Raw genomic sequence first — 22,134 nt, 5'->3', positions numbered from 1 at the left:
CCTTTCCTGTGGCTACTGCTCCAGTCGCGTAAGACCGCTTTGTCTGCTGTCTGCTGTCTGCTGTCTGCTGTCTGCTGTCTGCTGTCTGCTTTCTGCTGTCTGTCGTCTCCAACCCAAAACCCTCACTCACCTTACCCATCCGCGCTGCTGCTGCTTCGGTCAGACGGCGCCTTTCTGAGTCACTGCCTCCAGCACCCGCAACAGACGACGACGCATCTCCCTCGACAAGCCGCAAACATGGCTACCATGGTTCAAAAGCCCATCTCCAACATCGCTGCGGCCTTTGCTGCTCAGCAGGCCTCCTACAACATCCCCGTTCCCCACGACGGCGTCCTCGCGGCCTCGACAGCCGCTCTCCCCACGCCTCCGTCGTCGATATCCCCCACGCTCTCCGCCCACAAGCGCAGGCCGGCCATGCCAATCGCCGGGAGAGTAGACACGCCCGAAACCATGGACTTCGACCTGCAGGACGCGGTTGAGCACGCTGCGGCGCAAGACCAGCCCTCGGCCTTGTCCAAAGAGGCGCTCGCCGGCCTCGACGCCACGCGTCAGATCACGGCCGCCATGTTGGCCAAACACCACTTGCCTGCCATCATTGTCGGCCACGGCGCCATGCCCATCCGCGAGATGATGGCACACCTCACTCACTCGGTCCCCGGCTTCTCTGGACTGGCACCCGCCAAAGCGAGGCGGCTCGTAGTCGCAGCGCTGGAACACCGCGCAGGTGGCGGTATGCATGGTGAGGTCAAGTTTGAAAAGGTTGGCTGGGGCAGGTGGAGCGTCGCGGGTTCGTCGCAGCCTCGCGGTGGCAGTGGAGCAACACCACCAGCCAGCGTGGGCAGCACTGCGAGCGGACTGCAAATCCCCAAGCTGCGCCAGGAGCGCGACACGTACCAGGGCAGCTGGAATGCTGGCTCGTGGTCGCCGCCTCACAAGATGGACGAAGACGAAGAAATGGCCGATCAAATGTCGCTGGACGGCTCCGACGACAGCGCCGACTCCGACTCCGCCTCCGACATGGACCTCGGCGAAGATCTGGATGATGACACCGACCAAGAAGACTGGTCCACGATGGGCCCACAGGTTTCGCGGGAGACCCGCCGCGGCCCGCGTCGCGAACACCGTGACTACAACTACCTAAGCCGCACGCAGTCGAGCAACCCGCGCTTCCGCAGCACCTCGACACAAGGCCACTCGCTGCCGCAAGGCGGATTCCAGGGTTATACTTCGTCTCGCACCCCGGTCATGAGTGGCACCCCTCTTCCGTCTCTCAAATTTACTGCATCTCCTGGAGTCAGTGGTTCAGGCGCTGAGCGCGATGCAATCGAAGCCCTCATCGCTATGGGCTCTATGCCTCGCAGCTAGGCACCTGTTCGGTGTTTTTGTCGTTCGATCACAGCACGACGATATTGCACAAGATTATCAACATTCACAACTACGCGCCTTTGCATTCGACATTCAACATTGCATGAGCAGGGGCTTTCATCGGTCATGATTTCAATTATTCATGGTTCGCGTTACATTAGCATACCCCACCTCCCTCCACTGCGTTGGATCTCGACTGCGAGAGGGAAGATCCGTCAAGTGCTGATGTGGATCATTTTGTTTCTTGGGTTGCGCTTGGGCTGTGACGTTTTGGGCATTTTGGATTTTTTTCCTCTTCACATTATATCCTCATGTTTTGCACCTATATGCATACCTAGAGAAAGCATTCGGGCCGCCGAGGCTGCACTCGACTGGTACGACCGGCTCTAGTCGCTGGCCGGCTTGTTGCATCGAGCACCTTGGACCACGGCGTTTTTGTACATATCTTTTAACACACAACCCTACTCCAAGTAGTAGCAGGCGGGTGGATCAACGGTCATCAGCCGCATGAAGCGAAGCGATGCCAAAGTGGTGAAAGCAATATAACTCACATTCGAGTATGTCCACGCCTGCGGGCGTGCTTCTCACCACAAAATTTACGTGCACTTGTGCTTGACTTAGATGTGTTGTGGGAGGCTTGAAGGTGGCAACGACTTTGAAGTGGGGATGTGGCGGTGCATCGTCATGCTTTCAGCCTGCTCCGTATCTTCTATCGTTTGCACACGCATCTTTGAGAGCCCTATGGGTAACGAAGAAAGGCTAAAATTGCACATCTAGGCTCCAGCTCTTACCTTTAAAATCACGAGACCGAAAAAGAATGCGACATGGACAGATAATCAAATCGCACGTCGATTCAGGCCCCCTGTACCACTGGATCAGACCAGACACGATCGACAATGAGTCTACCATCCGGAATAGTACCCTGCAAGTCGCCATACGATGGACAAGCCCTCAAGCCCTGCGAGATTCGCTTACTCACCATAATTTGGACGACCTCAAACGAATTCAAACTCCAGACAGAGTGCCATACGCTGACTGGTGACCTCGAATTTGATGCCATCTCGTATGTGTGGGGCACTTCACCTGCATCTGTGGCCATTACATGCAACGATGCTGTCCTGGCGATTACTCCGACTGCTTTTGAGATGCTGGGATATTTATACCTATTCAAACCGGAGCCAAAACGGCCCATCTGGATCGACGCTATCTGCATATATCTCGATCGACCCGTAAGCATAGCCTTCAAAAAGTAAAGGTCAACCCCCATTGATAATTGAGGTCTTTGCTTCTCTAGTACAGTAGTTTAGCCATACCAAGACAGATGCAATGAACCTGTTAAGTGGCAACATCTTTGTTCACTGGCGAGACCAGGACATACATCACATGGAACTCCTGTTTGAATTTACACTACGGAAGGAGATGGAAGTGCAAGAAGCACGAACTATCCTGCGCAACATTGTTGATTATGCTACTACTAAACAATTGGAATCTATCAAAGCGGCGCTTCCTTCTTTTGCCGAACACAGACCATCGTCTGGGACCATGTTTGACAGCACTAATGCGCCCTCCGTGAGCTCTTCTCTCAACTCGCATCCCTGGCTCCACTTCCAAACGCCCGCAACGCCAACCTCGGTAGCGTCAGAGCCAGTAAAGAAGAAGCGTAGAGGCACAGGTTCGTGCAGCTGACTGGGCTGCGATACTTGTAAGTCAAGCGGTGAACGGGACGGCTGCTGTAATGGGTGGGTCTGCTTTATTATCGAGACGCAGCTTACGAACTCCTGCAAATTATGTACTTCTCTTTCGCCCTATAAATACAGTTGATAGTATGTACCATTGCATTTAGAGGCGCAATCTCCAATGCCCATGCTCGTATGTTGACAGTGGGCTGATCAAAACAATAACACCACGTTGGTATAGTCAGGTAATGCATAGTTCTCACACGGCGACAAGCTACTGTTCGACCGGAAAACATAATCCTCTCACAGCGAACAATCTGTGCAGACTTCAAGTGCTTACAAAATATGGATTTCAGTACCTGTGGCGTTGCTCTCAAGCCACGAGCACAGTTCGGCTCTCCTTACATTCAACTTTCCAAAGAGAGAAGATCCTTGAACACTTCTTCTGCAGAATCGTATCGTCCTTCCCAGCACTTCCACACAATTGCGCCGCCCCAGTCTGCTGCCAACGGAGGGAAAAGTCTTTCTTCATAACGGCGCTTGAACTCCGCCTCATCATCGATAGTGTGGAGTTCCGGAAAAGGCCGGTGGCCTTTCAAGATGTGGTATATGGTAGACCCAAGAGCAAATATGTCCGTCCTTGTATCTGCGAAATCCGGGCTGTCTCGTGGCATGAATGACTCTGCGTTTTCAGATGCTCCTCCGTCGCACAGAATCTCCCCGTTAGGGCCTAGCAGCCGGCCCTGAAAGTCACAGAGCTTGACATGCAGCTCAGGATCAAGAAGGATGTTTCGGACGTTGATGTCGCAAACAATCACATTCTTTCTGTGAGCATAGGCGATCCCTTCCGCAGTCTCTCTGGCAAAGCGAAGCTTCTCTTTCTTCGTGAGCTGTGTCTTGTTCATGTAGCTTTCCAACGATCCATGCGGGGCGAACTCTAAGAGCAGCCCTCCTTCGTGCTTGCCAAAGTTGTCAACAATCAAGTCAATCAACTTGGCGGCACCGGCTTGAATTGACTTGGTCAGCGCAATCGGAGCAGCAAATTAAATTGATTAGATTGCTGTAGAGGCTTAATTAACTTAGTTAATTAATTTAATTAAGTAATTTAGTGTAGTAAAAGAATACTCTAGTATAAAATTAGTAAGTATCTGTTCCCTAGTCTCCTATTGCGTAGTTAGTGTCTATCTTATTATTAGTCCACCCCTCTATTTAGGCTCTATTTAGTGTTAAGAAACGTGCGCAGATCTAGCCGCGCAGTGCCTATAGAGCTAATAATAAGTAACTATTTACTTTATGCTGCTTAGGCTTAAGTAGATTACTAAGCTTGCTAAACATACGCTTATAATTGCTGCTAGAGGCAGGGATAGTAAGTATATTAGTAGCTAACTGCGCAAGGTTAAGATATACTAGCTTAAGCTAGAGCTAATACATAACTGTAGACTCTATAGTGTTAATCTTATAATACTTCTACGTCTACTGTAGCTTATACCTATGCTAGTTATTATACTTATTAGTAATAGCTATAGCACTAGTTAGTTTAGAGTTAATAACAGCGTTAATAGTGTTATTAATAGAGCTACCTGCTGCTAGCTTTAGGCGCTATAGAGGTAGCTCCTTAGGCTTATACGTAGCCTAAATCTGTAGAAAGCTAGTATAGCATCTAGCTAGCAGCTTAGTTTTATCTACCTATACTTTCTTATAGTATAATTTATAGTATAGGTAGAGTAGTATAGCAGTGTAGTAGTATAGTAACTTAGTAAGCTTACTGTAGTATTTGTTTAGCTTATTCTAGCTAGCGCGTATATTAATTAGTAGGTAGTCTTTAGGTGCGTTATATACTTTGTAGTTAACTAATTTAAACGCTGTAGCAATATTCTTATAGGTGTTAAGTAGATAATTAAACACTAGGATAACCTTATAGCTGGCGCTAAACTTACTGTAGATACCTCTGCCTTTAAGCTGCTTAGTAGCAAGCTTTAATAGCTAAAGGACTTATAAATAGTTAGTAAGTACCTCCTAATTAGCTATAGTTAAGCTATTAGAGCGCATCTATAATGGCACGCTAACAGCATACACCTTACCTTAGCTTGTTTGTAGGTTATCCTTAGTAGCTTAGTAGCAGATATAGTAACTAATATAGAGGTAGAGAGGCTCTTAGAGGTAGATAGCGCGCTTAATAGTAGCTTTATAGCTATTCTAGCAAGTAACAACTAGCTTAATAGGCAGCATAACCTTACACTGCAGCTTAACTAGCAGGCTCTAATTAGCGCAGCGTTTTTAATTATTTAGTAAATTATACTGTTGTAGTATTTTAATATAGTTAATAACTGTAAAAAGTATACTAATAGGTCTCTTATAGCGCTAAGACTCTATAAACGCTGCCTTATTAGCTGTAGTAGCTAGTAAGCTATTATAACTCTCTTTATTACGCCTAAATATTACCTATTAGCTAATAAGATTTATAATGTAGTAGCTGCAGTATAGTTATACATTACTTATGTTTTAGTTATAGATTTCTACTAACCTAGCTACAGTAAGGTTATTAGGGGCAGCGTTGTTAAAAATGAAACACTCTAGTTAGCTGCTGTGTACGCTAAATTGCTGTAGGATTAAGGTAATAACTTTACCTATCTACTTACTAGTGTAGCGACCTGTAAGCTGCAGCAGAGCTAGTTGTAGGTCTCTTACTTTACTAGTAGCGTTAGCAAAGTAAGAAATAATACCTAGAAAGGCATAATAGCTACCTTTAGCTAACTAACTGTTAAAACTTATATAGATCTTACTAACAGTGTTAGATAAGGCCTAAGTAACCTACAGCTGTATAAACGCGAAGACCTTTATTATAAACCTTAATACGCTGTTATAGGACGCCTACAGCGCCTACACTACCTCTAGGTTTACAAACTCTGTTATTTGCCTAAATAACAGCGTCTTAAACTTACAGAGTGGGTAGTTATTACTTATAAGCTATAATTTAGTAGCTACATAGAAGCCCCGTATATTAAAGTTGCCTATAGTGTTAGCTATTGCGCGCAGTAGCTACTAGCTGTTAGTAAGTATTTAGCGCAACAATTGCTGCCTGTTAACGTACTCTACGGGTAAGCGGATTAAACAGGTGAGCAGATCACTCTGCTAAGACCACACTAAACCTCTACCCTATTATAGCTTATATTAGCCTACTTTAGCCTTATATATAGTAGTGCAGGATATAATATTATTTAGAAACATCTTCTACAGCCTTCTTACATGTATATAAGTTATGTCTAATATTATAGCACTTTATATAGCATCTTTAGGTTACTTCCCCTCCTTTAGCGCGTACTTACTTCTTTACCTTCTTACTATTACTATACACCCTAAACTTAGTTAGAGTAGTTAATTAAAGGCCTTCCTTAGCTGTTAGGACCCCCTCCTCCTGTAACTGCTTTCTTTTATTTAATTTACGTTATATAGCAGCCTTATTTACTGTTTAAAGCCTAGTAATCTCCTTTTTAGCTAACACTAGCTTATACGCAACAATAGCTGCGCCTTTAGTAAGCTTTTTAAAGGCCTTAACTATTAAAGTTAGTAAGCTGCTTGTATGCCTTTAAATCCTCTCTTAAACCAGCGTTAATTGTAATCCTAATTACAGGGTATTGCTTAGGGTTTAGGACTGCTAGAGAGCATCTTCTATAGGAGGTAGTAGTAGGGTATATAGGTAGACATTAAGACCTATTATAACCTGTTCTAGGTTAAAAGGGACTATTCTAGCGCTTTAAAAGCCATCTTAGATATTGCTAGAAGTAAATGTCTCCTTGTAGGCGCCTATAAAGTATAGTAGGAACTTAGTTCTAGTAATATAAGTAATATAGTTATATATAAGATCCTTAGCTTAGCACTTATATACCTTCTTTAAAGAGGCAAAATAGCCTATATCTAGTAGCTGTAAGAGGTGTAATAAGTATAGAGGCATACATAGTGTAATAATCTTTACTTCCTTACAGTATTATTAGAAGTTAAGGAAGTTGTAGCTCTTATAGCTATTAATAAGGAGCAGCTAGTATACTCCTTAGGTGCGCGTCTTTGTATAGGCATTAAAGTGCTTTAACCAGTCTAGACTAAGCTTGTTAGTAGTCTATCTGTTCTTAGAGACTCTAATAACCTAATTATAGGGCAGATTGTCCTCTTTATACTAGGTAGAGAGGTAGTTACAGCCTTTAAAGATAATAAAGGGTAGAATAGCCTACTCTATGCTATTAATGCCCTATATAACTGTTGTCTACTTACAGTTACCCTACTACACTGCCTTTAGCTGTCCTTAACGCTCTAAGCCTGTAATAACTACTTCTGTTAATATCTAGCCTATCATAAAGCCTATCTTATTAAAGTTATATATGTTATTGTCCTAGATACTATACTTAGCTTTAACATTTGCTATAAGCCTAAACTAGCCCCTAATAATCTCTAGATTTATATAGAGGGCTCTCTTATAGTTATACTTACAATTAAACCTTACTTTAAGGTTAGGGCAGCGCTTAACAAACGTGTTAGGCTAGTTTATGCTAACCTAGCCTTTATTATGCTTAGTACGCAAAGAATTAGCTATATTAGCTACAGCAGCTAGCTAAGGGGCAAATCCTTGTGCATCTAGCTTAAGGATATACTTAGTAATTATGTCCTCCTTATTCTAGTCTATAATCTGTTAAACTGGCGTATAATTAGCTTGTGTAGGTTGTCCTGTGTATTAACTTATTTAGTATGTAGTGTACTGTAAGGCGTATTATATATAGCTGCAGCGCGTTAGAGGGTAAGTGTTACATCTTATTTAATTGCCTAGAGCGCAAGCTGTATTGCAGCTTCTCTTAAGGGCGTAGATTAATGTTGTTGTTGAGGCATTGCGTGGTAAAGTGGAGGTTTGGTGTGGTCTTGGCAGAGTGATCCGCTCACCCGTTTGATCTGCTCACCTGTGGAGTACGTTAGCTATAACTAGAGCTGCCAGCTTACTATTAGTAGTTATCTAATAAGCTGTAAGTAAGTAGTTAGCAGCAGAAGTAGTTGCGTTAGTAATGTTGTACTTACTGCTGCCTTACGTACGCTATTAATAACAAATATAGTAGATAAAGAAAACTTAATAAGGTAGTAATTTAGTAACTGTATATTACCTATAGTAATAGACCTAGCTTTTCATCTATAATAACTACGCTAACAGCTTTATTAACCTAGGTAATTACTACTAATTAAGACCTGTAAAGTTATCTATAAGCCCTTTAAACAGCACGTTAACACTATTTCTAGGCTTACTAGAAGCCTCTATAGCAGCTGCAGAATCCTCCTCTAGCGCTAACGCGTTAGCTAGCTGATTATTGCAGACTTAAGTCTCCTACAGCGCCTTAGTTACTGCTAGGAAAGCTGTTAACAGCAGGTTAATAGGCAGAGAAGCTAGTAGCAATAGCAACAATAGGGACTAATTAGGAACAATAGCTGCTGTAATAGCTGTAATAGGCGCTAGGTAGGTAGCAGCGTAAGCTGCCTTTAGCTCTCTAACAGCTGCTAGGTAGGCTTATAGCAACGTTTAGCTAGCAATTTAGCTACCTTAGCTGCCTTAATACTATGTTTAGGAGGTATAGTAATAAGATAATGTGTACAAAGTAAGCCTATAGATAAGATAGAGTAGTAGTTAATGTGTTAAAAGCAGTACGTACGCGTACGTTAATAGCTAGAGGTAACTAACTATTATAGGCAAGTAAGCTGATTAGTAGCTTAATAACAGAAAAGTACGCAATAATTAATTAATAGCTGTCTCTACAACCTTACTTTTTCTATGCCTTAGCTAAGTAAGTAAGTAATTAAGTTAACTTAAGCAATCTTACAGTCTATTGCAGCTTAAATTGCTTGCAAAAACAGACGTACGGGATTGATTTGGTTAACTTAGCTATTTCTAATTAAGTCAATCAAGTTTACCAAGCCAGCTTGCTTGTTGACAACTTTGGTGCTTGCCCTTAAATTCGATGATGCGGGGGTGTGTGCCAAGTTGCTCAAGTATCGCGCACTCAGCATTCAGAGCTTCCGAAGGGCCCTCATCATGGGGATACTTTAAAACAGTCGATTCGTCTATGGAGCCGATGTAGTGACTACTGCCAGTAGTAATGATGTACTGAACTCCCTTGGGAAAGTGAGGTGTAACGTATATGTCGTCTCCTGAACCTTGAAGCATTGTTGAAAAAAGTATATAGGAGCCTTGAGGAAGAGCATAGAGCAGGAGTAGGAGGTAGCTTAATCTATTAGAGGGAGTTCCGAACACTATGTGAATGTCCGTGCCTCGCACGGACACCAATTCTGCGTGACCTTGCAACACGTGACCTTTTCACTGTTCGTGAAGCTTTAGCTATCCACATGCCGACGCGCCTGCGCATGTGGCTCGTATAGAGTTGAACCTCTCCGGTGCTTTACTTGAGCCGTGGCAGAGCGCCGATCTTGTTTGCACAAAGGCCACCTGTGCATCCTGTGGCGTATGATCATATGGTTATTGGCCCTGATGGAGATTGAGGACGGCCTCCATGTGAAGCGGCGTCATGACATGCAGCTGTCACTCTCTTAGCGTATTGAACAGTTCGCTTCATACTGAGAGGTATTGCGCCTGCAGGAATGCACATTCGAGCTTGCACTGCCAAATCCTTCTGCACCTATCTTGCGTCTGCGTCACGCAGTAGGCTGCATCCCGTGTGAACAAGCACCAAAACGCTATAAAATGACTTCCCTCGCGAAGAGAGCAATTCCAGTCATCCGGACTTTACCAAACGTATTCTTCAAACCGATATCTTTTTCACCAGTGCGTTCGAGGCCTCTAATCTCTTTCTAGCGCTAATTGCCTTGAAGCCCTTCAGAATGTGTGAACGACATCAAACAGAGATGACGTACAAAAACTCTACTGCGACACCAAAACACAAGGTCACAAAGTGGATTCCAGTCCCTTGTGCAACGAACTGCGGCAATTGGCTTGATAAAGAGAACATGGGTAGCTCAACCAACAAAACACCGGGCACGATCTGTCCTAAGTGTTGAACCACCTCTGGCTCCCTTAGAGAGTAAGATCATCCCACTATCTACGTATAACGAGGGGGAGACTGATCTACTTCGAGCTACAATCACGGCCAGTGGGCGGAACCACTATCACTCATTACCATTCGCGGTGGATCCTGACGAGTAACAACATGTACCATAGCGGATAGCTACACGATGTCTTGAAATGATACATGCTGTTACCTGAACGCTCGTGAATGTTTGTTTCAGTTTCACAGAAGTCACATCTGCAAAAGCGCGACCACGTCGTCAGCAGTTACGCCGCCAGACAGGAATAAATTGCCGGAATGTTATTAGAGCAGGTCGCATGTTATCGACGTGTCTTCTAAGCAGTAGCGCATGCGGCTATAAGGCAGCAGCCTCACTACAACGTGGTTCAAACGCAGGGTGGGGTACCGGAGTGGCGATAGCGTAAGAGCGGAAAATAGATAATGCGTGTTGCCCCCCTCAGAAAGTTAGTTCCAGGCGGGAAGACCCCGCCTTCACACGCTGCAGAGCATAGGAGTTGTAGCTCACCACCGCTACAGTTGCGCAGCTTACAATAGGATTCTAAGCTAAGGGGGTGTGTTAAATAAAAGGTATTAGAGAAATAGGTTAGGCAATATACCTGCTAAGAAACTGTGTAGAGGCCCCTACTGTCAGGCGCTGGGCCCGGGGTACCTCTGCCAGTCTTAGCGAGCTACCATGGGGCTAGTCAGCCTGGACTATATAAAGGTGTTAGAGGTTATTGCTAATACTCTAGTAATTAGTCTTATTACTACATACTACGTACCTTAATACACCTGCTATCCTTTCTAACCCTATCCTCCCTTGTAATTACTTTGTACACTCTTTATATTCTAATTGCTCTTAACTATATTATAATTAAAGATAGACCTAAGCTACTATAAGTCTTAAACTAAATTATCTAGGCTTACTGTCTTTAGAGAGGGACTAAGACAACCTACCTGTAGGAGAGCTAGTAGAGCGTGAGGTAACACCTCCCTCTGCAGATAAGGAGATACCTTAACAGACACTAAGTGTCTATAGTGCCTTAAGAGGATCTGTAGGTCCTCTAGGTAGTACACCTTACCCTAGAATTTGTATCTGTAGGGCAGCTTTAGCTAGAGAAGGCTAGAATAGCCTAGAAGTAGGTAATTAATAATAGGAGTTAGAAAACTTGCGTAAATAGTTATAAGAGACAAAAGACTATAAGGAACTTTCCTTTTTTTGTAAACTTAGACGCAAATACAACAAAGGAGATCTAGTAACAATCCTATCCTTCTAAAAAGTACTAAAAGAGGTAGAGAAACTATAATCTTTTCTATCTATAAATCTTCTATAACCTAAACCCCTATAGAAGTATGTAAAGCGTAACTACGCTAAATATAACTGTTAGAAGAAAGATTATAAGGGATACTTCCTCTAATCCCTAGTTAATTTCCTTATAGAGGAATAAAAGATTAACTTTAGCGTAAGGTACCTCTTAGAGAACCTAAAGATGTTATAGCAGGCCTACTGCGTAACTAACTACTGCAATTAGCTAACCTAGGAACTAACGTAGTAAGAGCTAAAAAGAATTATACTAGATACTCTAGGAACACTAGCTAAATATAAGTAAGCAGCATATAAATCCTTAAAGTAATATAAGTAGTAGAAATCTTAGTCCCCTATAGATCTATTAGACTTTATACGTCTACTATAGGAGGAACTAGGCAACTTATATATGCTAGAGCTTTAAGTCCTAGAATATATTACTGCACTACTCCCTAGTATATAAAAGAACTTATTCCTTATCCCCTATAATTAAAGAGACATAATCCTAAAGGTAGAGGAACAAGCTAGCATTATTAACTAGAGGCTAGGTCAGCATAGCTAACAGCTACCTAAGAAGACTCTAGCTAAGGGTAAGATAACTAACAAAGAACTATAGAAGCGCTAATTTAGTAACTCTAGGTTAGAGGGGAATATAAAAACTCTAAAAAAGTTATTTAAGTCTAAGAAGTTCTGTAAGGAGCTAGTAAAGGGTAAAAAGGGCTAAGACAGGCTATATAAGGCCTAAAACGCATACCTTAAGTACAGAGAAACTAGTTACTACTGCCCTAACTGCCTAAAGCTAAAGTTTAACTAGAAATACCCTACTCTAGATAAGTTAGGAAAAGATAAGGGACCTAAGAGCTAATCTCCTCTCTTATAGCCTATATTAAATTATCTAAGAAGAAGAAGAAGAATATCTCTCTTTATAAGGCAGTATACCTAGAACATATATACCTACTAATAGATAAAGCATCTATAGGCAACGCAGAGAATATAGAAGCCTTAATAGATAGAGGGTTACAACTAAACTTAATTTTAGTTCTCCTAGCAAAGGAGCAGGATCTAGAGGTTACACTATTAAATAAAATAGTGGCTAAAGGTGTAGGCGGAGCAGAATTGCCTATCTACAGAGTAACTACAGCAGAAGTATCTATTGTTAACTCCTGTGGAAGACAGGAGGTTAAACAGATACCTTTTGTAGTTATAGACGTACAAAGATACAAGATATACCTTAGATTACTCTAGATTAACTAGACAAACCCTAAGCTAAGCTATTTAAGCTAGCGTATGCTCTTCTAAGGGAAGAAGTATAGGGACTCTCCTAAACTAAAGAAAATAGTATTAGAAGATGCTAAAGAGTTTAAACGCACTATAAGAAGTCTCTTAGTAGACGTTTATATGTGTATAGTAAACTTAGTAGGTATATATAACCTAATATCTGATAAAAAGAGCCTAATTCTAGAAGTGTATTAAAAATATGCGTACTTAGGATTAGAGGATAATGCTTAGGTCCTACTAGAGCATAGAGAGCATAACCTGGCGATTAATATTGCAGAAGAAGCTACTTCCCCCTACTAACTGTTATACAGGCTATCTGCAACAGAATTAGAGATACTTAGGAAGTATCTAGTAGAATATCTACAACGTGGCTGGATATAACACTTAAGGTCGCTAGCAGGAGCGCCTATTCTCTTTTTAAAGAAGAAAGATAGTAACCTAAGACTGTGTGTAGACTATAGAGGTCTAAACAAGATAACAGTTAAAAACTGCTATCTATTACTACTAATTATAGAGTTACTAGAATAACTAGCGCAAGCTAAGTTCTATACTAAACTAGATGTACGTAAGGCATATTACTATATCTAAATTAAGGAAGGGGATAAGTAGAAGACTGCTTTTTAAACTAGGTATGGACATTTTAAGTACATAGTAATGCTGTTTAGACTTAAAAATGCTCCTGCCTAATTTCAGGCCTATATAAATAAGGCACTAATAGGATTAGTTAATATAACTTATATTGTGTATTTAGACAACATATTAGTATACTCTAAGACAGAGGAAGACTACGTTAGACATGTTAAGGAGGTCTTAGAGAGGCTTTGCAAAGTAAACCTCTATATACACTTAGATAAGTGTAAATAGTACTATTAACGTATAGAGTACCTTAGGTATATAGTCTTACCTAAAGGGGTAAGTATTAACCTAGACAGGGTTAAAACAATCTAAGAATAGCTAATCCTGCATATAGTTTATAATATCTAAGTATTTATAGGCTTTATAAACTACTATTAGAGATTTATTGTATAGTTTTCTAAATTAGCCTTGCTATTAACCTAATTAACCTAGAAAGGGCTAAATTTGGCCAAATCTAGTTAAGTAATAAGGAAGGAGGAGAGTTAGCCTTTTAAGCTAAGCAAAGAATTCCTATAAGCTTTCTAGAATATAAAGGATTTATTTATTAACGTACCTATCTTAGTTTATTTTGTACCTAGGAGACAGACTAGGATAGAAGTAGATGCCTCTAGAGGCGCTATCTTAGGAATCCTCAGTTAACTAGTCCCTAGGGAGGGGAAGCCGGCCTAATAGAGGCCTGTAGACTTCTATTTAAAGAAGTTAATCTAAGCAGAGTATAACTACAATACTTACAACCAGGAACTTCTTACAATTATCTAGAGCCTATAGCATTAGTAAAGATACTTAGACAGTACCTTCTTTAAGATCCTAACAGATTACTAAAACCTAAAATAGTTTATAGAGACTAAGGTTCTTAGCTATTAGTAAGTAAGGGCATACTTAGTATTATCTAAGTTAAACTTTGTAATTACTTATTAACTAGGGTCTATAAACCCTATAGATAGACCCTTACAGCGTCCTAATTACATAAGAGAGGCGTAAGACCCCTTATAAAAGTACAACAAGGCTTTTATACAACTACTTTAGGAGATCCTAACTAGAAGGAACTCTAATACTCCCCTAGTAGCAGCTATAACCCTTTGTTTGTCTGCAAAAGAAAGAAAGGACATAAGGGATCTTAAAAGAGAAGAATTAAGAGAGAACAGTTAGACAGACTTAGACAACACAGACAAACTCTCTAGCACTAAAAAGAGTTAAGCAACGTTAAAATAGGATAAAATAACCTAGAAAAAGACAATATAGCTAAGGAGAGGCGTATCTTACTTATAAGGCTAAAAGATAAAGTGTAAGTCATTAAAGAACGTTACAATAACCTAATATTAGGACACTTTAGAGCACAAAGGACCTTAGAGAAGATTTAGCGCAGATACACCTAGAAGGGCATTAATAAGGATATATCTAACTACTGCTACAACTGCTTAGTATATAGGAGATTAACTGCTGCCTAACACAAACTATATAGGTTATTATAACCTTTACTAGTGCTAAGCTAACTATAGAAGGACGTAACAATAGATTTTATTACAGAATTACCCTCTAGTAAGGTGGCTAGGCTAGTGTATAACTCTATACTGGTAGTAGTATGTAAGTTAACTAAAATGTCACACTACATACTAGCTAGGGCTAATTAGGATAGAAAAGATCTAGCACATACCTAGATTAGAGAAATTATCTGCTTACACAGCGTGCTAGCATAAATTATCTTAGATTAAGGGCTGCTGATAAACCTAAAGACGTGGGAAACCTTTAACTACTATTTAAACTTAAGACAAGTCTTAACGTTGGCCTATTATCCCTAGACAGATAGCTAAACAGAAAGGTAAAATTAGACTTTTAAACAGTACTTACGTTGCTACTGTACTCTAGAATAAGACAATTAGGCCCTATAGATTTTAATTGCAGAATTTGCGTATAATAATAGCATTTACGCATCTATAAATATAACACCTTTCTAAGCCTGTTACAGTATAGATCTAAGGAGCACAGATTAGCCTACTTCAGCATTAAAAGGCAGAGAATCTCCCCTTACAAAGGAATTAGCTGCTAGAGTTATTTCCTTATAGGCTACCTGTAAAGCAAACATAGAAAAGATAAATAAGTATTAAAAGAAACACTTAGATAAGAAACGACTACTAGCACCCTTTAAAGTAGGCGATAAAGTACTAGTCTCTAGTAAGAACATTAGGACAGTACGCCTAAAAAAGAAGCTAGACTAGAAATACCTAGGACCTAGGACTATTATGGCCTAGATTAGCCCCAGTGCATACAGAGTAGACCTGCTAGGAACAAAAGGAATTTATCTAGTATTCTATGCATTACTGCTAGACCTATACACACTAAGAAGTTAACTTCTAATTATACAGGAACAAATATAAGAACCTATAGTTAAAGGGGAAGAGAAGGTAAAGGATGTAGAAAAAGTCCTTAATAGACAGTAACTAGATAACAGACAGTAGGAATACCTTATTAAGTGGGATAGATTCCCTAACTTAGAGAATTCCTAGGAAATTAGCACAAATCTTTCTAAAGAAGCGCTGAAACATTACTAGAAAATAATAAAGTAACTGCTTAGACCGCATAATAAGACGTTAAGGTTAAAGTCTAAAAAATAGGGGGACTAAAAAGGCTTAACGTACTCCACGGGTGAGCGGATCAAACGGGTGAGCGGATCACTCTGCCAAGACCACACCAAACCTCCACCTTACCACGCAATGCCTCAACAACAACATTAATCTACGCCCTTAAGAGAAGCTGCAATACAGCTTGCGCTCTAGGTAATTAAACAAGACGCAACACTTACCCTGTAACACGCTGCAGCTATATATAACACGCCTTACAGCACACTACATGCTTAATACACAGGACAACCTGCATAAGCTAATTATACGCTAGTTTAACAGATTATAGACCAGACTAAGAAGGACGTAATTGCTAAGTACATCCTTAAGCTAGATGCACAAGGATTTACCTTTTAGCTGGCTACTATAGCTAATATAGCTAATTCTTTGCGTGCTAAGTATAATATAGGCTATATTAGCATAAACTAGCCTAACACGTTTGTTAAGCGCTGCCCTAACCTTAAAGTAAGGTTTAATTGCAAGTACAACTACAAGAGAGCCCTCTGTAAGGATCTAGAGATTATTAGGGGCTAGTTTAGGCTTGTAGCGAATGTTAAAGCTAAGTATAGCATCTAGGACAATAACACGTACAACTTTAATAAGACAGGCTTTATAATAGGCTAGATATTAACAGGAGTAGTTATTACAGGCTTAGAGTGTTAAGGACGGCTAAAGGCAGTACAGTAGGGTAATTAAGAGTAGACAACGGTTATATAGGGCATTAATAGCACAGGGTAGGCTATTCTACCCTTTATTATCTTTAAAGGCTGTAACCACCTCTCTGCCTGGTACAAAGAGGACAATCTGCCCTATAACTGGGTTATTAGAGTCTCTAAGAACGGATAGACTACTAACAAGCTTAGTCTAGACTAGTTAAAGCACTTTGTTGCCTATACAAAGACGCGCACCTAAGGAGTGCACTAGCTACTCCTTATTAACAGCCACAAGAGCTACAACTCCCTTAACTTCTAACAATACTGTAAGGAAGTAAAGATTGTTATACTGTATATACCTCTACACTTATCTTACCTCTTATAACTACTAGATGTAGGTTATTTTACCCCTCTAAAGAAGGTATATAGGCGCTAAGCTAAGAATCTTATACGTAACTACATTACTTATATTACTAAAACTAAGTTCCTACTATACTTTATAGACGCCTATAAGGAGACATTTACTTCTAGCAATATCTAAGGAGGCTTCTAAGGCGCTAGAATAGTCCCCCTTAACCTAGAACGGGTTATAATAGGTCTTGATGTCCGCCTACGTACCCTACCGCTACCTACTATAGAAGATTAGCCCTGGCAGTCCTAAACCCCAAGCACTACCCTGCAATTAGGGTCGCAATTAACGCTGGTTTAAGAGAGGATTTAAAGGCATGCAAGCAGCTTACTAACTTTAATAGTTAAGGCCTTTAAAAAGCTTGCTAAAGGCGCAGCTATAGTAGCACATAAGCTAGTGTTGGCTTAAAGGGAGATTACTAGGCTTTAAGCAGTAAATAAGGCTGCTATGCGACGTAAATTGCATAAAAGAAAGCAATTACAGCAGAAGAGAGTCCTAACAGCTAAGGAAGGCCTTTAATTAACTACTCTAACTAAGTTTAGGGCGCGTGGTGATAGTAAGAAGGCAAAGAAGCAAGTGCGCGCTAAAGGAGGGGAAGTAACCTAAAGACGCTGTACAAAGTGCTATAATGTTAGACATAACTTGCGTACATGTAAGAAGGCTGTAGAAGATGTTTCTAAATAATATTATGTACTGCACTACTGTATACAAGGCCAAAGTGGACTAATACGAGCTATAATAGGGTAGAAATTTAGTGTGGTCTTAGCAGAGTAATCTGCTTACCTGTTTAATCCGCTTACCTGTAGAGTACGTTAATACCTTTACTTGATTATAATTTTTCCCTATAGGGGTTTTGTGACAGAGCTTGGAGGACTATACTCAGGTGATTGATTAATTTGATTAGTGTCTATATATTTGATGTGTAACGTGTTGCTTAAGTACAAAGGAAATTTGGTTATCACGTGATCTCGCTTACTTAAGCTTTGTAGGCGACCCTCAGGAGCTCAGTGGTTAATTGTGGAGAAAGGAGCCACTCAACAATAATCTGCAAGCTCGATTAGATAGGGGAGCACCCTATTGGTTATCCACAGGCTCGGCTGCGCGACACACCCCCTAGGTGATCCCAGCCAGGATCGCCTGTCTTCTAAGAGCTGCTGCGTAGGTAATTAGGCTCTTAAATTCTTAAACTAGATTTCTGAGCTTGTGGTTGGTAGTTTTAATGCTCTCTAGTGGTCTTGGTTTAATTGTAACCCGTTGCTGACTCTAATTGTTCTGCCGAGCGGCTGAAGTAGGTGGCAGACGCTCGTTCAGCTGCAGATTCCTTGTTACTAAGCTGCTAAGTATCCTTTCCTATGCTTGTTTCTTGCAAACCTTATTAGATAAGAGGGATAGTATAGACTAGTAATCGTCTATTTGCTGTTAAGCTGGTAACGTCGTGCTGCCTAGAGAAAGTTGCATTCACTCTCACTTTTACTAGGTGTTTTAGAGATCCATATAACCAGCTCACCCGCTCGTTTTTCTCTGTTTCTTTGACTATCTCTATTAACATGGCTGTAAGTATACCAATTGCTGGTTTCGCGCTCCTCAGACCTACCCTACATGCTTCTTTGTTGTTTTGCTGGGTTTGCGTTTCCTCTGTGGTTGTGATGGCTTAGGGGAGCATCTATTCGAGCTTCCTGTCTTTGTTTACCAGCTCTTTTAAGTAGTTTTATTGGCTTTAGCGCTTTCTATAGCCTTAAAGGCTTTTTTAGACAGCGTCTGTTTAAGCTTCCTAGCCTTGTTTTACTAGCTCTTTTTAGAGGTTTTGCTGACTTTGGCCTATAGAGAGAACCTAAATTCAAGCACCTTGCGCGCACTGCCGCTGCTACCGCCGCCTGAGCTGCTGCCCGTGCCGCCAGCGGCTCTGCCGCGCCCGTGCCTACACCTACGACCACAACCATAACCACAACTACAACCACGACCGCGCCTAAGCCTGCGCCTGCGGCTTCAGCTGCTCCTTCTGCTGCTGCTGCTGCTACTGCCGCTGCCGCTGCCCTTACCGCCGCCGCCTATGCAGCCTCGCTGCCGCCGCCGCCACCTCGCGCGCTGCCCGCGCCCCCCTACTAGCTCGCAACCCGTCGCAGGGCGCTCGCAGGATCATTCCCTGCGAGCGCTGCGTTAACGCGCTTATAGTGAACAGTTTAGTGCCTGTGTGCGTCAATTGTATTAGTAGGCAGGGAAGGCGCTGCTGGCGTTACGCCTAAGGGCATTTGTGCCACCCCCTGTAGGTTTTGTTTAAATAGCGCTTGTGAATAGTAGTCTGACAGCTCGTTTAGCGACATCCGCCTTAAGCCCTTTAGGATCAAGCTAGTTAACAAGCTTGTTTGCTTGGGTGGAGTAACGACTTCCGTAAGCAATTATAACTTGTTGTTTTTTATTAGCTAACAAGCTTGTAGCAGGCGACTGATCTGCGCTGCGCTCTCTGCGTGGTGAAGAGCCTAATCAAGGATGGGTACTTCTTCTGAGTACCCTCCTTGGTTGGGTCAGGTTTTGGAGCTGCTGGATACCTATAGGGAGGGGGCTGTCCTCCCTATACATAGTTTAAAGAATTTGCTGAGCCCTATAGCTGTTAGTTAAGCGCTTAAAAGAGCTGCCACTGGTAGTTACAGGTGCTCTTTTGCCTATTTAGGGAGGGGGTTGTCCTCCCCAGCAATACCACAATCTTCTGCCTCTCCCTTAACCTACTCTTTTTCTATATAATTAATGCTAAACAGGTTCAGGTGTGAGACAAAGCGCTCGTGAGCCTGTCTGGGGAGCGCTTTTGTGAGACCGTTAGCTGGCATCTCGCTCGTTTTGAGGTACGTTACCTGGAGATTTCCCCTGGCGTACTCTTGTTTTAACTACATATTCTAGATATCTATATAGCGCAGCCGAGTAGTAAGCTGCTCGCTCTCTTCTACTACTAATCAGATTGTTTGTTAGTTGTCGCAGAAAATCTCCTACAGCACCCCTAAGTCTAGCTAAAGTTCGTGTAGAAACCGTTTAAGAGCTGCTGCTTCCTTAGCCACATGCTCTAACGTTAACAACTCAGCTTCAGTGGTCGAAGTTGTTACTGTTGATTAACGTGCTGCTTTCCAGATAATTAGACTACTAAAGAGCTGCACGATATACCCCTGAGAGGAGCGTCTGGTCTCCTAATTGTTGGCAAATGACGCGTCCCTACAGATAAGCAATTGGCTGCCTTAGTGAGCTCTGTACCGTATCCCTAGGTGCTTTGTTTAATAGAGGTAAGCCATAACCTGAGCTGCTGCCTTAAAGTGAGCAGCTCCCAGATTTGTAAGATAATGGGACAGCTGAGAGGCGGCATACGCTACATCTGGTTAGATCATAATTGCTGTGTAGAGGATAGATCCCACCCGCTCTTGAAACGCTTTAACTTCTTGCTTTGAAGCTTGCCTGTTATGCTTGAGTAGCTCTTCTATCAGGAAGGGGACTGTTAGGAAGGATCCCTTCTCTACTACTCTAAATTTGGTAGCAAGCTTGTCAATATAGGCGTCGTGCGCGAGTGTAATAGTTCTAGCAGTTCTGTCGCAGATAATACGCACTCCCAGAAACTATTCAGCAGCTCTATAGTCTTCTATCTGGTATTTGGCCATTAATGAGCTTATAAGATGCTTTGCAGCAGCTTAATTGTCCTTGTAATAGGCTAGCAGAATATCGTCTACATAGAACAGTAGCACTATCCAGCGTTCAGCGTCATAGAACAAGCAAGGTTCCTCTTTTAACGCGATTAGGCCAAGCTTCTGGAGAGTGGCTGAGAGCTCTTTGTACCATAGAACTGGCGAATCACGTAACCTATATAGAGCCTGTAGAAGTAGGACTACCTTCTTAGGTTTTGTAAAGCTATCTGGCAGCTCGCAGAGCACTTAGGGTTGGTCCTGGCGGCTCGCGTTAAGAAACGCGCCTGCGACGTTATACTGATAGAGCTCCAGGTTAAACTAGGCAGCTATCGCCACCATGGTGCGAAAAGACCTAGAGGCGAGCGTTGTGGCGTAGGTTGAGACGATTAAATCCTTGGCCTGTAGATCTCCGCGTACACAGATCCTTGCCTTATATTTAAGGAAGTAACTATCTTAATCTAGCTTATATGTGAAGACCCATTTAAGCGGCAGAGGCCTAGCTAAGGCGCTCGCTCGGTCTATTTCTTTCTAGGTTCTCTTTTCTATAAGTGTGGCTATCTCTTTCTTACAAGCCTGGCGAAATAGAGCTCCTAGTGGGTGGTAGGCGAGATCCTTCCATTTCTTTAGCAAAGGTGGGAGCTCGTCACGGTGCGTGCGCTGCTCTGAAGGGATTTTTTCCTTCTTTAAGACAGACGCCGCGAGCACCGCGTGGATGGTGACAAGCTCTCTTCTACTTATGCCATATTTGTTCGCATGTTCAAACAGTGGGTAGATTAGCTAGGAGTACCTGTGCTTTCTTATAGAGCTTATTACTAAGTACTGTCCTGCTCTATCCTTATAATCATCAGCAGGTTCATCGCGCTCGCGGTCATCTATCCGGCGGCTCCGCCTTGTGGCTGGACCCTAGACTCTCCGTTGATACAAGCGTCTCGTTACTGCCTTATCTGCTCCTGTTGTCCTTTAAGAAGGTATCAGAACAATCAGTAATGCGGGTCTTGGTAGATCTTCTTCCTCAAGATCCTTGTTATCTACTGGCGCGCTCCCTTCCTGATCAGGTAAGTGCACTTCCTGTGAGCCGTTAGTTAGATTCTCCTCTTTAGGAGCTTCCCCGCCTAAGGCCAGTGGCTCTGGCTCAGGCGTTGGGTTGGGGGATAGGAGGCCTGTTTCTTGGTGTCGTTCTGCACAGATCTCCAGCAGCTTGCCAGCCAAGCTTGCCGCGCGTACAGTCTCTGTCTCAGGAGCTCCTTTGTTACTAGACTAGCTATCTAGCAATTGAGATTGCTCCTAAGTGTCACCCCCGAGCTAATGCTTAGAGGACTTGCCAAGCGTCAGGTCTCTGTTAGGGAGCTTGATTGCTTCTCCCGCGTTTGTAATCTCGCCAGGTTTATAGAGGATTTCCACCACTGCCTCTGCTTCTTCAGCGCTTATAGCAGTAGATTCATCTGCTCTATTATAAAAGAGCTCCTTATTAAAGGTTACGTTGCG

The 22,134-nt window shown here is 42.3% G+C and overlaps 4 protein-coding genes across 5 annotated transcripts, besides 29 other annotated features; 3 read left to right on the top strand and 1 right to left on the bottom strand.

Annotated features, from left to right (window-relative positions):
- Window positions 1–40: 40 nt before the first annotated feature.
- Window positions 41–102: a tandem repeat.
- A 135-nt stretch (window positions 103–237) lies between these two features.
- Window positions 238–1,365, top strand: EKO05_0003228 (DNA-binding proteins Bright/BRCAA1/RBP1 and proteins containing BRIGHT domain; the record flags this gene model as incomplete). The annotated part of the gene is made up of 1 exon (XM_038945428.1): window positions 238–1,365. One exon carries the CDS (start codon window positions 238–240, stop codon window positions 1,363–1,365), a length of 1,128 nt encoding a protein of 375 aa, XP_038801031.1.
- Window positions 978–1,017: a tandem repeat.
- Window positions 1,366–2,261: 896 nt separating the features above from the next.
- EKO05_0003227 (uncharacterized protein) lies at window positions 2,262–2,695 on the top strand (the record flags this gene model as incomplete). Of its 2 annotated transcripts, XM_059636124.1 has the most annotated exons (2): window positions 2,262–2,594; window positions 2,660–2,695. In XM_059636124.1, the coding sequence occupies 2 exons, from the start codon at window positions 2,262–2,264 to the stop codon at window positions 2,693–2,695; spliced, it is 369 nt and encodes a 122-aa protein (XP_059492107.1). The 2 variants fall into 2 exon arrangements, with proteins under 2 accessions (XP_059492107.1, XP_059492108.1); XM_059636125.1 differs by having other exon boundaries at window positions 2,262–2,695.
- Window positions 2,696–3,448: 753 nt separating this feature from the next.
- EKO05_0003226 (uncharacterized protein) lies at window positions 3,449–3,946 on the bottom strand (the record flags this gene model as incomplete). Its single annotated transcript, XM_038945429.1, has 1 exon — window positions 3,449–3,946. The coding sequence occupies one exon, from the start codon at window positions 3,944–3,946 to the stop codon at window positions 3,449–3,451; it is 498 nt and encodes a 165-aa protein (XP_038801032.1).
- Window positions 3,947–4,005: 59 nt separating this feature from the next.
- Window positions 4,006–6,128: a dispersed repeat.
- Window positions 4,112–4,147: a tandem repeat.
- Window positions 4,739–4,815: a tandem repeat.
- Window positions 5,501–5,553: a tandem repeat.
- Window positions 6,125–7,999: a mobile genetic element.
- Window positions 7,997–9,009: a dispersed repeat.
- Window positions 8,852–8,872: a tandem repeat.
- Window positions 8,873–8,881: a tandem repeat.
- A 759-nt stretch (window positions 9,010–9,768) lies between the features above and the next one.
- EKO05_0003225 (uncharacterized protein) lies at window positions 9,769–10,082 on the top strand (the record flags this gene model as incomplete). The annotated part of the gene is made up of 2 exons (XM_059636123.1): window positions 9,769–9,849; window positions 9,897–10,082. 2 exons carry the CDS (start codon window positions 9,769–9,771, stop codon window positions 10,080–10,082), a joined length of 267 nt encoding a protein of 88 aa, XP_059492106.1.
- Window positions 10,083–10,627: 545 nt separating this feature from the next.
- Window positions 10,628–10,737: a mobile genetic element.
- Window positions 10,737–15,941: a mobile genetic element.
- Window positions 12,294–12,310: a tandem repeat.
- Window positions 13,065–13,195: a mobile genetic element.
- Window positions 13,077–13,198: a mobile genetic element.
- Window positions 13,080–13,198: a mobile genetic element.
- Window positions 13,362–13,531: a mobile genetic element.
- Window positions 15,930–16,003: a dispersed repeat.
- Window positions 15,939–17,808: a mobile genetic element.
- Window positions 17,725–17,826: a mobile genetic element.
- Window positions 17,805–17,843: a mobile genetic element.
- Window positions 17,840–17,844: a direct repeat.
- Window positions 17,844–22,134: part of a mobile genetic element that runs on past the window's edge.
- Window positions 17,845–18,097: a long terminal repeat.
- Window positions 17,845–22,134: part of a mobile genetic element that runs on past the window's edge.
- Window positions 18,911–18,952: a tandem repeat.
- Window positions 18,953–18,988: a tandem repeat.
- Window positions 18,963–19,089: a tandem repeat.
- Window positions 20,674–20,885: a mobile genetic element.

Source organism: Ascochyta rabiei, chromosome 5, assembly GCF_004011695.2.
Source record: "Ascochyta rabiei chromosome 5, complete sequence".
NCBI classification, from domain to species: domain Eukaryota; kingdom Fungi; phylum Ascomycota; class Dothideomycetes; order Pleosporales; family Didymellaceae; genus Ascochyta; species Ascochyta rabiei.
Note: the sequence above shows the minus strand (reverse complement) of the source record. Positions and strands in the feature narration are given on the sequence as shown.